General features: G+C 49.3%; 2 protein-coding genes across 2 annotated transcripts in view; one reads left to right on the forward strand and one right to left on the reverse strand.

The window, feature by feature from the left end:
* LOC144140994 (ecotropic viral integration site 5 ortholog-like) overlaps positions 1 to 12,356 on the reverse strand; it is a 295,696-nt gene extending 283,340 nt beyond the window's left edge. The window contains exon 1 of the mRNA XM_077672493.1: positions 12,301 to 12,356. The gene's annotated coding sequence lies outside the window, so the exon portion shown is untranslated. The remainder of the gene's footprint in view (positions 1 to 12,300) is intronic.
* A 344-nt stretch (positions 12,357 to 12,700) lies between these two features.
* Positions 12,701 to 14,827, forward strand: LOC144141032 (PCNA-interacting partner-like). Its single transcript, XM_077672537.1, has one exon. The coding sequence runs from the start codon at positions 12,852 to 12,854 to the stop codon at positions 14,562 to 14,564; it is 1,713 nt and encodes a 570-aa protein (XP_077528663.1). The 5' UTR covers positions 12,701 to 12,851; the 3' UTR covers positions 14,565 to 14,827.
* The last annotated feature ends 1,162 nt before the right edge of the window (positions 14,828 to 15,989 follow it).

The following is a 15,989-nucleotide window of genomic DNA, read 5'->3' on the forward strand; positions in this document are numbered from 1 at the left end:
AATCGCTCACCTGATCATCGGAGGTAAATAGTGGAACAGCAATTTTTGGACAAATAATCATTCAAGGCGTTCTTTTCAGCGGTGCCAGAGACTGCGAACGAGTGCACGGACGTCACGCTGTTTGGAAGAAGCCGAAGGCGTCTTTTTACTTTTAAATTAAAAATGCCTGCGAAGATCCGGCAGTCCGTTGTCCACTGGGCCTCCGCAAAGAACACGGCCTACTATTCAGATGCTCGAAACACGGAGTAGCTTTTGGACTAGTACTTTCACTTTGTTGATAGCATGATGATTTTCCATTCATTATTTTTACAGCCTCTCGCAATACAATACACCATACACCGCAAGCCTTCGATGCTCGCACTATTTTTTTAAAGAGCGTTTATTTTGCCACAGATCATAGATAAGGGGGCATGAGTTGATGATGACGAAAGGTGATTAAATGAACATGAAAATGTTTGCTTCGCGTATGAAGTCTACGAGGGAACGATGATGGGGCCCATGTATCCATGAGTTGTATGCGGATGTATGCGTCTACGCAGAATAAGCGCATGTACGTTACTATTTTTGCGCGCATAACTTATTTCTACTGCTATAGTTTCAACACTGCATCGTGTCATGAAATAACATCATAACGCCCACCTTTGATATGGAGAGCTGCGGCTTTTTTGGCATTCGTTTATGAGGGAACTCGAGTCACCTGCATTACATATAAATATGTGATGTTTCTCTGATACAGGAATGAAAGAAACTGACATGGAGTTCAGCAAGTGGTAAACTAAATGAATTTAGCTGCAATTTAACGAGCGGCCCGGCAGTGTAAGTGTGAACGCTAAGCTCCATAAGAGTGATTTCCTGCATGCTAACGGCCCTAGTCAATCACAATGACGGAATAGAAAAATCTGGAACTGATCACCCCCCCCCCACACACACACACACACTAATAACGCAAGCACATGCACGAATGCAACAGAAATTTTGTCCAGGTTACCCAGAATTTATGAGTCTGCACAAATACAAACGAGCGGCGGTATTTAATCAAAGTGGAAAGAGCGATCGGACAGCAGGCCTATTTATTTTATGCGGAAGTCAATGACAAGAAAAAATGTTCCCGAACGGCGCGTATCTGCAAAGAAAAAAAAAATTCAATAGCAGAAAAAAATATAAGGCAGAAGTAGAAGGAGGAGGAGGGAAGCCAATGACGCGTGCAAACCGCCCCGCGCTCCGCGCAATCGCACGTGAAATTGGAGATCTTGAGACACGGCGGAGCAGAGAATACGGGGAGATGCGATGGGGAAGAAGGCGTACCTCACGGGATACGGTGTCCCCATCATGGAGCTAGATTAGGGATAAATTGGACCGCCGAAGCTAGCGTGCGGGGAAAGGGAAGAGCAAGTAGCGCAAGTCGGAGGGGCGGGAGTCGACGGGCATTATCCGCCATGAGGGCAACGCAGCAGACGGTAGAAGATGACAGAGGGCCCGAGACGAGTAACGGAGGCTATTTGGGGCGAAACAAGCGCCACTAAAAGGTGCTCGAAATGAGGCTCGCCTGCTGCTATCTGTCAGGCAATGTCACGCGGGGCAACAAATCAACGACCCTCTATTACCGGCTCTCTGGTGCGCGGGCGACCACAGATATGACCCAGTGCGTGGCGCCACGCGCGTGAGGGCCAGATACTGCGCCTGTCCGCTTCAGCATCTGCGGGAGACATCCTGCAGGTACGCTCCAGCGCTGAATCTACGCGGCTATTTGGGCGCATAGTCGTGCCCGTGGTGCACAGACGGCCAGCTGTTGCACACGAGCAGCATGCCCGGGAAAAACAAAAACTTCGCCACTACAAACAGGCCACGAACGCCTCGCTGTCGAGAAGACTAGTATAAAAGATGCGCGTCAAACCGACCACGGCTCCTCGCCGAAGGTGAAAACACACTGCGAGTGTGTAAGGGCGAATACTAAGAGCAAAGAGAAAGTACAAAGAAGGCACCCAAGGCAATTCAAAGAGCGTGTTAATCAAAGAAAACAGAAGAGTGCAACAGCGCCAAGACAGGAGGGGCAAAAACCAAAGGGCGATGAAGGCCAGAGCGGGCCAAAGAAGGCCCGCGAGAAAAGGCGACTGATTGGGCGACAGGCTGGGACCCACACGGCGGCCGCGGGGCTGCGACGAAAGCAATGGCAGTCGCGCACGGAACCATTTGTACCCGTCACCGCCGGGACCACCGGGAGCGTTCCGGGGAGCCAGAAAAGGGCAGCAGCAGCAAAAGCACCGAGGCCATCTCTTGTCTCCAGGCGGCACTGATGGGCGTCGCTGCCCGGACATAAAAACACGGCCACGATGGTTGGCCAGCTGCTTGATTTGGTGCGTACCTTTTGTTGGAGCAGGATTTGTGAAAATCAGTTCGCGTCCTGGAGCATCTGGAACCCCTGTCCCGGGTTCAGGGTTCCGACGATTTCGGGGGTCGATCTACACGTTCGAGCATGCGAACAACAACTGTAGAAATGAACTGTGTGTGGACAGGGCTAAAGACTCCGGCCCCTACATGGCAGCATAGGGTGGCCTGGAAACGGTCCCACTCGTGGGCGCGAATGCAGAGCGTACAGTTATGGACAGATGAAACAAGAACCCGAAAATATGAACTAGAACACACAAATAGCACGACTTCTTTCCATGCAAGTCATTGACACGTGGCTTATTTATAAAAACCAGGTTGGGAAATGTGGCTTTCCAAATAATATGCCAATAGCGCGCCATTACTGGACCCCAACGAGCAGTATTTTTGCAATTTCGCGTGTTCTGGTTCATAATTTCGTGTTCGTATTTCATTTGTCCATGACTGTACATGCAAACTGGCGCGAATGAAAACAGGGAGACGTTTTTGTTCCTTCCCAGGTGGAATATAGCCAGCTTTGCTTAATGCTGACGAACCCATAGGCAGGACATTCTAGACCAGGGGTCGGCAACCTGCGGCCCGCGAAGAAGTGTTGTGCGGCCCCCGAAACGACCTCAGAAGCCCCACCCACCCTTGTCACTTCCTATCTGAAGGCTGACAATGCAGTTTTGACCTCAAATGGGGTTAGACAGGAGCAAAGAAAGATCGCTTCCAGATGGCATCTTCCAGTTTAGTATATTTTTTCTTTTGCCTGCGAAGTACCCCCCCTCCTCCGCCCCTTATTTGCCATCTGGCCCCCTCCGTGTCGACTTCATGCAAATCGGCCCTCCGCCTCAAAAGGTTGCCGATCCCTGTTCTAGATCAATGACTACTAGGACTCCTACGCCACGGGCTGTCCCGGATCAGACATGATGCATGTGCAAATGAAACTCCATGCATGAATACGATTAGGGGGACACACCTGACCACATTCCTAGGGTCCTAGGGGGCTTACCAATTCATCACCCAGGGGCTTAAAAACCATCGTGCACCGATACAAGAAGTTTTACGGATCCATGAAATTGTTCCCAACGGCCTAGTTTGCTCATTTTAGAAATATATCGCTTCTGTACTGAAATAAAAAAATCAGCAATAAACACATCTTAGTTTAGCTAGTTTGCATGCACTAGACGGCGCTCGCTGTCTAGCAAGCCAGAGTTTTACCTTTTCATTACAGTAAAGAAAAATATATTCCCAAATGAAGCAAACTAGGACTTTAGGAAGATTTTCATGGACCCGTAAAACTTTTAGTACCGGTGCACGACGGTTTTTAAGCAAGTGAGTCATGAATTAGTAAGTCCCACAGAAATGTGATCAGGTGAGAGCCCCTTAAAAGAGATTACATACACAGAAAGAGGGAGACAGCAGACAGAATTGCAAGAAGCACGGCTTCCTCTTTGTTTATATGGTTGGAGCTAGTGTCACTAAATACGCTACTCTAGTTGGAGCGGCAAGCAAAAAACCTTCGAAATTTACAAAGGACACCATACTCGTTCGAGTTCAGAAAACAGGCCATTTGTGAGCTTTGCGTTAACAGTTGCGCTAAACGGGACAGCGGGGGGAAAAAAAAACACTACGAGATTTGTTGGCTACGTAAAGGCCGTAAAACATCACTTTCGATTTTTTTTGGCATTCATCTTTAATACTATTACGGAGCTTTCTGAGTGCAGTTCCTGGAGCATTTGTTTTCCTGATTCACTAGACAACATAATAACATCCGCAAACTTGAAGTGGCTCAAGTATTTTTCCACCCACCCACATCCCTGACTTCCCCCATTCAAGCTTCCGGAGTCCCCTTCCAGACGAACTGCGGATAATTTCGGTGAGATGGTATCCCCGTGTCTTCTTACTCTCCTCCTATTCGGGAGCTTTCCACTCTTCTTGTGAAGGATTATAGCATACCCGTGCATTTTTTTTTTTTTTTTGCGTACGTACTCCAAAAGTCTCACGTACATCTCCTCTATTCCCTGGTCCTTCATGCTTCCAGTACAATAGCGGTGTCTACAGAATCAAACGCTTTTTTCGTAATGTATAAATGGAACAAAAAAGGGTTTATTATGCTCAGCACATATACGGCATGGTGACGTGGTTCTGATCGATTGATCCATACGATTGACGACATGGATCTGATCCTCTGTTAAAGGGTCAGACAACCGATTTTTTGTGGAGTGCATGTCCTCTAGCTCATATAAAATCCAGCGTTTTATATAGTGGGGTAACCGCAAGGCATTTCCAAATAAACACGCGGAAATAATTTTGATTTAGCACTAAACTTTTTCGAGTCTGAAAGGTGGCGCCATGTAGCGTCAAAACGTGGCACTACCGTACGTGCCCAAACAACTCTGCCGGTTTCAATGCGTGAATCAAAAACCGCACAAGTAAAGAGAAAATACTGCACATTATTGTTGTTTTATTCGGGGATAATGTTTTAAACATCTCTTTTCGTCTCGCGTACAGTTAAAAATGCATGTTGCAGCACGGCTCACTTCCATGGCTACCAGCATTCCTCTTGGCAAGACACGTATGGCTGATAGACCCAAAAACTCCGATTTCAAAAGTTCTAGAGTGCTATCAGCAAAACCGCTTCGGTTTAAAGTGTTTTAAGTGATGCCTTTTCGTTTGGGATAGAGAAAATATACTCGACAAAAAAAGTAGCATTTGCTATATGCAGCTTCTTGGTTTTTGATAATATCACGTATCGCTGATTCGGTTAATTATTACCTTCGTAAATAACCTGTACACAACCGACAGCAGGCTGATGGGTCTGTATGCCGAACCATCAGTTAAGCTCTTTGGCATCTCCCTTCTCGTGGATCAGAATTATGTGGGCATTTTTCCGGCCTATACGCGGGTGCCTTTCATGTTCTGCAGCAATCCGAGAATAAGTTTGCGAGCTTCTCTACTACAATGCCCCCTCCATCCTACAATATTATCCACAGTTGTCCCGTCGTCTCCTGCTGTTTTTTTTTTTTTTTTCCTTTCTTCATCCCCTTCACTGCCTTGTCTGCCTCGTCTTTAGTGACCTCGCCAAACGAGTTATTCCTTACAGTACATGTCTCCCGGCCGGAGGTTGCTGGCGTACAACTTTTAATGTTACCAATTTCATCTCTGACTGCACGCATTCTACCCCTTTCTTCCTAGTTGCCTTCAACTTCTTAGCCTTCAGCTGTTTCCTAGCTGCCTTCAAGTTTTCCTCATTTTGTAACGTTTCTTCAATATCTGCCCTATCGTATTCGACAACTCGGCCAATTCGATTTCGCAATAAGGTCTTTCGTTCTCTGAGGCAGTACACCAGTTTATTTTACAGGCTCACCTCTTCCCTACACTGCTGTCTAGGGGAAATTTGCTTCAAGGCGAAAGCCGTAATTGTCCCAATGTGTGAAAAAGCGGCGTTGTCCAGTACAGGAAATGGCAGCCCGTGCAAAAGAAAAAAAAACATTAACGGAAATGTCGGATTGTCCCAAAGTGCGCATGTGGATTAATTTCGATAAAGCAAATCAATTAGCTTGAAAAAAAAAATGGGTACATTGGAGTTCGAATCGTAACCGGGTGTCCATAGTAGGAACCGAGTGGGTTACCACCACGCCATACCTCAGCACGCTGCCAGCGGCCAGCCTGGTTTGCGCGGCGTTGGCGTCATATCGCGTGACAGGTGGACGTGACGGCGCGTGAGTAGAACCTGATTCTACAGGCGCAGAATCATTCATAGGCAAATATTTTGCGCATCTAGCTAATAATCCGCACACACCGGTTTTCAAACACCCTAATAGGCAGCAAAACACACCATAACAAAAGCTCTCCCCCTTCCGATGAATTAATTCGTCAATTTAAGAGCACCCAACCAGACTCCGTGCGCATCAATCGCATTTTATGTACCATGATGGATTTTTTGCATAGCTACGCAGTCTTGATGTACCATTTTTACTCTACATTCACGTCGTTTAATTATATCTTGGCGGCGTGCCACGGGAGCACGGCCTATTTACGCCGCATGCAATGCGAGACATCCCCCGATCTGTCCTACAGGCAAATTGGCTCACTGGAAAAGCTGCCCTTCACGGGCCGAGCGAACGCGCTGGTGTGCGTGGGCGAGTGAAAAGGCGTTTATTCCATTTCGTTGCGCTTGGGTGCTGCTATGGACGGTCGTGGGGTTGGTAGGGGAAGTTTTAGGGAAGGGGGATGGGTAAATGGGACATTTACTGTGTCAGCGGCCTGGAGGCAACTCTTCGGTCGCTGGGAGTCGCAGTCGGTGTCGTCTCCTGCGCATCGCCGAAAAGCTGGTCACCGAAGATTAATGCTGCGGGGTCCAGGATGAAGAGCAGCAGCGCACGCCACAACCTAATAGCGCACGCAGTAGTCGCTTCAGGCGGCGGGAAGGACCAGGACTGGAGAGACGTAGGCCATGCTATTGATCGTACGTTGACATGAGCACGGTACCGAGAAGTGCTGTAGCGAGGGCAGGCCCACACTAGATGTTGTAGGTCAGCCCTAGCATGGCAAGCGGTGCAGGTGCTCGGGACGTTGGGAGGGGCCCCACGGCGATGAAAGCAGTGGAGCAAAAACGGCGTAGCAGCGTACCCGTCTGAATTTGTCGTACGGTTACAGTTTCCAGCCGCGACAACTCAGAGGGAGGGACAGCAGGGATGCGGAGTGGACTTGCCGTCGCCGCAAGGTAGGCTTTCCGGCGGGCTCGATTTATCAGTGTTTCAGTTGTGGGGTCGGTTTCTTCTCGAGGTACGGGCAAGGACGCCGTCGTCACGGCTAGGGAGGGGTTCCGAGCTAGCACGGAGAGTAAATGCGCGCGTGCCATGGTACCCCGTGAAGTGTGAAGTAGCAACTTGATTCTCTGAGCTCCAGAACTTTGCGGCGAACGGCTTTGGTGACGGGACTGGTAAATTCCACATTATCACAGGCTCGATACGTTGCTTGCGAGTGCGTGTATAGATTGTGGTGCACTAGGGAGCTCACTAGGTCTTCCTAAACAGCTGCATCGAGATAGTCAGAGATGGCCTGCAGTTCAGCTTGTGGGCTTCGGGCTGGAGTGTCACAAACGTGGTGACGGCGACCTTGAAGCCCAGTAATTTCGTCGAGCCAGGCCGTGGCGTATACGATGTGTGAAACGGTTGACGCGGGCACGGCTATATTTGTGCAGATGACACGCTCATGCGCAAGTGCCGCTTGTGTGGAAATGGTGTGACGTTTCGCATGCATAGGCTGCTCTTCGCGCAGTGATGAGGGCCCATGTGAGCGGGTAGTGGCTTGCCGCCCGTGATGGTCCCACGGAGGTGTGTGTTGCGGGGGTAATGGTAGATCATTGGCGTCGGGGAAGGGTGTCACGGCCGGCCTCTGTCACGCGAAGCCGGGCTTCTTGCGTGTTCCAATGAGTGTCAGTTATCTTGGACAAGTCGATGAGAAGGCTGCAGCTATTGAGCGCTTCGAGGCGGGTGTAGCGGGGAAGTCCTGCGACGATTCGCCGCGCTTCGTTAAGCAACCTTTCGAGTTCAAGCCTCTGTGTGCGGTTGACAGGGTGGTATGTAAATCCGTGTAGATTGCGAGATACCAGAAGTGCTTGCACGATCTGCCTCATCTCCATTTCATTGACTCCTCGAGCACAGTTTGAAATACATTTGAGCGCGTGAAGAATTTGTTTGCACGTCTTTATCGTCCTTTGGAACCAGGTAGATGCGGTGTAATTCTCGTTTAAGTAGATACCTAGAATTTTGATGGACGGTTTCATCGATATCTCTTCGCTTCCAATCCGCAGTCGGTAGGCCTCCTTCGCCGCCTGTTTCTCCAGGGCCTGTTGGAGCGTGGCCTCTAGTGCACCGACCTCAGCTAAATGGCGTACTTGAGTCCGGCTACTGCTTCCAACTTGGATGGAAGCCATGCATGGCAATGTTGAATAGGGTTGGCGCAATAACTGAGCCATAAGGCACCCCGATGTTGTTCTGGTAGTTAGTGCACGTCGTCTGGCCTATGTGGACTTGATAGGTGCGACTTTGCAAGAAGGCTGTGATGAAGTTAAAGAGCGTCCCGCGTATTCAGAGCTCGCGGGTCTTGGTGAGAACCGCGCCATGCGGAACCGTGTCAAAAGCCTTCCTGATGTCAACACCGACCACGGCACGAGGATGGTTAGCACGTCTTCTCGAAGGCGGAGTAACACGTCTTGCGTCGACAGGCCAGATCGGAAGCCGTACTGTGTCGCTGCCAGCAGCTGGTGTTCCTCCAGACACAAAGTTAATCCCGCGTTTACCATGCTCTCCATGAGTTTACACAAGCACGATTTCAAAGAGATGAGACGAAGGTTGGTGCTGTTTGCGCGCGCGAGTGCGTGTATTTTTGTTTTGGATGTTAAAGGGGCCACGAAGACAAAATGTCATGTGTTATTTGAAAGATCTATGGCGTTTCAACTCCTTTCTCACTTCAGAGGAAGTTATTTTCACCAAAAAAAGGATAACGAACAACCAAAAACGTTCAAATTTTACACTACAAACCGGCAGGAGTGACGAAAAAGAGGAAATACTAAAACAGAGTTACCGGTCTGTCAACTCCTTGTTAGAAATCAACCGGTACAATCAAACAGGACCAGACGCACCACTAAACCGTAGTCAGGTTTTTTGGCGGTGGCATTAGTTGGCGGCCGCCCTATTCACTATGACGACGTGAGAGCTGGGTGAGAAAATAGCTGGTAAATCGTGACTGCTTCATCTTTGTTTCCTAATATCTCACTTAATCGATTAAAGTTGACGTCCAAATTCCACGACTTTTATTAGGAGGAGGCACACTTTTGAAAAAAACCTTGTACTTTGCCTCCACGGTTGCCTGAAATTACCTAATTTTTTTTTACAGTCTGCAATAATTTAACCCGGCGACCCGGTTCGGTACAGGTGATTTATCCGGAACTAAACTGGAACGAAATGAAGTATCCCGAACTCTAACCATATACTTTTTGTAGCATAAGCTACACTGGCCGAGGTTGAGCAGTTTTGCTTGCACCTTGGCCGTGTTGCGCAAGCGCGAGGAGCATTGGATTTGATTGGTTTGGATTGGATTAAATTGTATTGTATTGGAAATATAATCCAATTGGAGTCTGGGTGTGTAGAGAATCGGGTCTGCACATTGGCCGGTCTGCGGATTCCACAGGAGTGACGTCATAGCCACGGCAGACGCACTGGCGCCGGCACGTGCGCTGCTGTGCTCCTCCGTTTTGCAGTAGCCAAGTCTGACGCTGTGCCGGAGCCGCTTGATAGCCGTTTCGCGTGGCTACTGGAGAGCCGTGCTGCGCATGCGCGAGAAGCAGTGACTGGTCACTCGACTGGTCTGGACCGGACTGGACTAGACTGGACGGGACGAGATTGGATTGTAAATCGTTTTAGCAGCAGTAAGCATGATAATCAGCTAATCCTAGACAACCAGGAAACCGAAGAATAACCAGCTGAACCTTAGCTCACGCTACGTATATCCTGGCATACCCGAGCTAAGCCACTGCTAATTTTTTCGCTTCGACACCCTGATTTAAACATACGCTGACGAAAGTCAGACATTCACGTTCGCAGGCCTTTCGCGTTCCATTGTCATTGTTATCACAAAAGTACTGCGAAGACTGTCTTCAAAATATTTTGTGTACTTCTTAGTTACGCCATGATAAATGACTGAAGTATCTCAATGAGTGGTCCCAACACATCTAGAACCGCAATTCTCACGGATTGGCTTTGCAGACCAGCGATCAGCCTTTACATAGCGTTCAGCAACTGTTTAAGCCGTCATAAGACCTCATTACTGAGTCTCTAGACCACTGACCGACTTGTTGGTGGCAGAAGTTTCGGATGGAGCGCTAGCCCGGCGAAGAGGTTCGTGATGTTTCTTGTATCAGCACTGGTGGGGGTGGTAACGAGGGTGGGGCCGGTGCGGTTGGCAAGTCGTTGTGCCGTGATGTACCGCGTGACTGTCGACGCTCCTGACTGGAGCGTGGGCGACGACGCCGAACGGACGTTGCAGCCTCTCTGCGGGCACAGTGGTCTCTGACCATACTTCGCAGAACTCGTCGCTAATGCGTCATTTTCGGGCACTCATTGGATCATGAGGGCCGATCCGATCTGCACGCCTTCACAGCCAGCACATATGTCAAGAGCATCAGCGCACCGCTTCCGGGCTACGTCATTCTTGCTAGCAGCCCTGACATGAATTAGCATCCGGCACTTGTGGCATTGAAGGAGCGGCGTCCAATACGGTCGCACACGATATCGCACGTAGAATACACATTTAAAGGTGTCGGTACTGGAACACCACCTTTACGCGCCGCCAGTGACCTAAGGTGAATGCCCACGATACGGACTGCTGACGAGTGAAATCGCACTAGGTCACAGTCGCTGATCTGTAGGTTCACGTCGGATATGACGCCAGCCGTTGTTTCTTCCCAAGGAAGAACGTGCGGATGTCTCCTAAAACTGTGATTGCTTCCAACGAGTCCATGTGACCACTGTGGTCACATCAACCGCCAACACGTCCACCCTGGCACCGATGCGGACTTTTTCAACCATGTTAAGCGCAACTCGGCCTAATTTTCTGTTCAGGTTGTCTTGTCTTCTCGATGGGTACACTAACCGTGAAGACCTGATCAGTGGTTAACTTGGCGTCTAAGTGCGGCGGAGTTTCCTCTTCAAATGCAACCCAGTAACGACGGTGTATTCATTGTCCGAGAGTTAATTTCCTCAGTCTTCATATGAACCCTTGCGAGGAACCGTGGCAGCCAAGCTATCCCAAGTTGCCGTTTCCTGGAAGCGGTGGCGGAACCGACGGGATGCGGGCTCTTGCGGGAGGGGACCTAATCCTGCATCCTTGGCGTAGGTATCGTATTCAGAAATCGAAGCGCAAGAAGGTACAACTAACGAAAAACCGAGAGAGCTCCCGGTGAACGTCACTCCTTTCTTGTTAATCAAAATGATAATCATTCAAGTTTCGGCTACGCTTTCATTCCGGCTAAAAACATCGTCTTTGGTTTAGATCCAACGCCTAGATGCAATTTTTACACTCGTGTTCAGTTCAGATTCGTATCGGGACATAGCTACCTCTAACTGCAAAGGCGCACTTTATGGCCTCCAAAGAAACCGGCGCCAAAAGTATCGCATTAGGCTGGTGAACTGTCCGCTCGGACCGCCGAATACGCGTACAATTCCCAAGTTTTTGTGACAACTATGATTGTTGCCGGAAAAGAGCAACAGTGCGAAACACTTACAAATATCCAACGGTGGCAATCCACACGCACAATTAATAACCACACTCTGTGCTACCACTGGAGTTCAGAAAGCATGCGCAGCGCAGAACTCAATCGAGGAAGCCCATCTTGCGGCCCAGGAAAAGAAGGCACCTGTCAAGCGCACACAGGTAAAGTGGGACACGCAGGCGAGGCGCCTCCGTTGCTGTGCTTTTTTTTATGCTTACTCAGAAGTGTCTGCGACAGACTACAAGCTTTGACGATTTGCAACACTAAGCATTCAGGTGACGACGCAATTAGAGCACTCCCACACGCTGGGAGCAACGCGTTGCTCAGATGAGCATCGATTAAAGGCGTAAAGCCCTCCAGGTTCGAAAGAGAGAGAAAAAAAAAACTGTGCTCGTCTCCGGTACTTCCGTCAGGTCTCTGCCCCCTCATCAGCAAGTAATAAAAGCGCGATTCAAATGACAGGTAATACAAATTGTCCGGGGAACAGCTGATCACGATAAACACTGGACCATTGATTACGAATCCCCTACCGTACGTGTTCAGTTCTTCCGTCGCCGCACGGATGTTGGGTGCGCCGAACGGATCGGAGCGCTTGTCAGACGAAGCTCTCCGAGCCGAACAGCGGTGCGCGATGATTTACAAAGTCCGCCTACCTGTATCAAATGCGACGAAAGGCGATGCACACGACAAAATCGGTCGAAGCTGGTATAATATCTGTGCCTGCTGACGTCCGCGCGTCCGCCGAAGGAATGTATGACAGGGTTCGCGTCAAGAAAAAAACGGGGAGAAACGAGGTCGCACATCGGCTGCTCTTTTTTTAGGAGAGATGGCGCCACTTACTATCCCAAGTTGTGCACTTGCTATTGCACAAACAGCAACAAAAAAAATAAACATTTTGTAAAATTCAATTAAATAGAAATACAATTATGCTTGATTTATTTTATATTAAACGCGAAAAAGAAAGCAATGTTTGGCAACAAGTCTTTGCAATCCAAGCCTAGTCACTGGTTTTATTTTTTGAATTTTTTAGTCAGTTCAAATTGACCAATCAGCTTCACGAATTGTGCCGTTGGCGCCAACAACAATTCGTGTAGCCACGGCAGCCACGCCACGCTGGGACGCTGAGTCAAGGACTGTGGACCGTTGGGTTTGCCGGTGGTGAACGCTTTTGCCTGCAGCTGGCCGTGTTGGTGCGGTTTCATCAATGGGTGACGTTAATGCAAGCCCATGTTTTCTGTGGACATCTTACGATCCGTGCGTTGAGAGCGCGGTCGTTCAATACGTGAAAGCAGCGGCCGGATCAGCGAAGCAACTGCACATATTAAGAACCGAGTCACTGGCAGATGACCTAAGCAGCTCCACGCTTTTCGGCTTCCTCGTCGATGTCCTGCGGAAGCACAACGTACTTTCAAACTGGCGGACGACTATACTAAGCGTCAACGAACACTACCAGGCACTCCAACTGTGTACAGCGCGCGTAAGACAGAAATCGGGAAAGTACGACGCGCTTGCCAGCGAGGTGCTCTACCACGACAGCTTGTATCTAAAGCATCTCACGGACCGCGACGCGCCCGTCACTTCTGAGCACGTGCAAGAGTACATAGACTTCCTCGCGCACAGCAACACGATGAACAACTGGCTGATCTTGCGTAAATTCATGGACGCCCTGGAAGAGGACGATGCCTTAGCAAAGTATGCAAGCGAGTCAGCCTATCTCGTGCACGGTCCCATCACGACGCCCTTCACGAAGGAATGTATAGAGCTGCTGTTCCGGAGCAGGACGCCGAGACGCATAGTCACTGAAGCGCCGCTGGACATGAGCGTCAACGAAAACTACGACATCAGCGATGTCGCCGTCGACTCGGAAGAGATGGCCGGCGTTCCCGAGCCAGATGAATCGACAGTCGAAAAGCTAGACTCCAACACGGCCGACTACATGGTGCGCATGGTGAACGCGTTCTTCCGCGTGCTGGTCAACAGCCGGGACGAACTGGCGCTTACCATGGTCATGGCGTCGCCCGTTGTGAAACTGGGGCAAGACGCGTTCACAGAGCTCAGGCGACTATCGCTCGAAAAGAAGATTCCCCTGTGTCAGACGGCAGTGTCGTACGTGATGCGAGCCCGGCTGGGTGGGGACAGCTACAAGGCGCCCGATAAGTGCCCGCTCAAGGCGCACGTCTGCAAGCTAGCCGCATTTGTCGACCTCTTGCACAAACTGCAGGCCGCAATCGAAGAGGACCCGACAGCTGAGGCAGTGGCCAAGATCATCCGCATTCTCACCCACCAGGTGAGGACTGCCACAGGGCATGGGCTAGTCTGGGAGACTGTGGCCCGCTTCAAGACCCAGTTGATGCAGCTGGCACGCAGAGTTCAAAACGAGAGCAGCACTGAAGACGTAAGCGGTGGTGCCGATGGATTGGTGGGAACCGGCACGCTTCACATTCTGCGGCGGCTGTCGGATTTTCTGTCCACGCGTCGTGCAAGCTGCCGTCGTGTGTTGCTCCTCTACAACCTCAACGTTTACAGAACCCCACTGCACCTGCCCGAGCTGCTGCAGTATTTCAAGACCCCAGAGTCAGAGGACGAAGACGACGGATTTGATGTGCCCTTGACCGAGCGTATCTTAGCCAAGTACTACCCTGATGGGACCCCGCGCCCAACAATAATCCAGGCTCGTGCAACGCCTAAAGGTGGCCTCAATGCTGAGCAGCATGGCGAAGAGCCCCTTGCGAACAAGCTGGAAGCAACTCCTCCACCACCCAAGGCACTGCCCAAAGGCCGCCAGCCAGCCGCGGTGCCCAAGAAGGCAGCCAAGCGAAATATCCTTGCCGACATGAACGGGTCGAGTAAGAGGAGGAAGATAAACACCATCAGCAAGGACCAAGCAAAAATAACCACATTTTTTTTCAAGCCTTAAGCCTGTGCCCCATTGTTCATCAAATTACAAATTGTGATTTTCTATGCCTCATAATCAATGATACTGAAAATTGTGCATCTTTTTTTCTCCTTCAAAGGAACTTGCGGCAAAGTCACATGGCCGAAGAGCCTTTTTAATGTCTGTCGATTATGTCATTGCCCTTCTCAAACCACTCGCATCAAATAAATCATGTTGCACCAGTTTGTGATTAACTTTGTGATATTACGTCTTGCCCCTGAAAAATAAAGGCATCACTGGTATTTTTCAGTGGCATTTTCCTTATGCCAGAGAGCAAGAACAACGGTAGTGACTGCCCAACATTAACAGAAGAGTTGCACACTGATAACAAGATCAGTATTGAAGTGCAGCTAATGCTAATTCATAATCACTGCTGAAGCACACAGCTGAAGCTTGGTAATAAAAGTCAACATTGGTTTGCACCCTTGGGTTATACTAGAATTTGATAACACCACCGCATGGAAGCAAAAATTCAAATTGAGGTTTTACATGACAAAGCTATGCCTAGGCTATCAGATGTACCATTGCAGAGGGATACGGGATAATTTGTTTTTTGGCCCCGCCAGCAGTGGCCAGGAATCTAACTAGTGAGCACCTTAGCCACTGAGAGTAAGTCTTGAAAACAAGCCATTTCTTGGCTGTTAAAATCAATGCCCTGGTGGGCTAGGCAGAAGCCTTAACAGGTGTTGCAAATGCAGAACTGCAGACTCCATGCTTCCAATGAAACTGCTTTTGCTGACATAAGGCAACTATTGCTAGATGTTAAGGGCTTCTTAATATATTACTGAAGCAGTAGAACCATGCTACTCTCCTATTTTCAAACCAACAAGTGGGATCTTGGATAGCAAGTGGTGTGGAGGAAGGGAGCGCAAAACGGTTACGGTGATACTACTTTTTGAAGCTTACCTGCGGCCTAACTGGTTGCACTTCCGCTTTAGCAGTACTCTCCCACTGAATTATAGACACGTTTCAGGCATACCTAGGATTCCACATTGAGAACAGATTAGTCAATAAATGCAGACATCTTTAGAAATGTGGTTCGAAGCATCCAAGCATGCCAGGCCACTTAGCCAGGTGTAGGTTCTAGGAGTAGCACCTTCCAGTATTGTCATACAGCCGACGTTTCAGCAGTGTCATGCCAGCTAACCAAAGTTTATTTAAATTTGTTATTGTACAAAGCAGAGGGAGGTGTGTGATGTGATTTCAAATGTTTTCAGTTTAGCACAAAAAATAATTCGATACAATCTGCAGAAGATGAACAGCGGGGAAATTGTGGTTCTAGGGTAGTACTTGAAGCAGCACAGATGGAAGAGGCAAAGAGGGGAATTACACAAGACGAGCACTACCTGCCCTGTGCAGTTCTTTTTAAAGCAAAGCTTTACTAACTAGTCGAGCCCAGTTTTGCCG

The sequence above is a fragment of the Haemaphysalis longicornis genome, unplaced genomic scaffold (assembly GCF_048455015.1).
Source record: "Haemaphysalis longicornis isolate Haplotype H1 unplaced genomic scaffold, Haemaphysalis longicornis Haplotype H1 scaffold_1, whole genome shotgun sequence".
Taxonomy (NCBI): Eukaryota; Metazoa; Arthropoda; class Arachnida; order Ixodida; family Ixodidae; genus Haemaphysalis; species Haemaphysalis longicornis.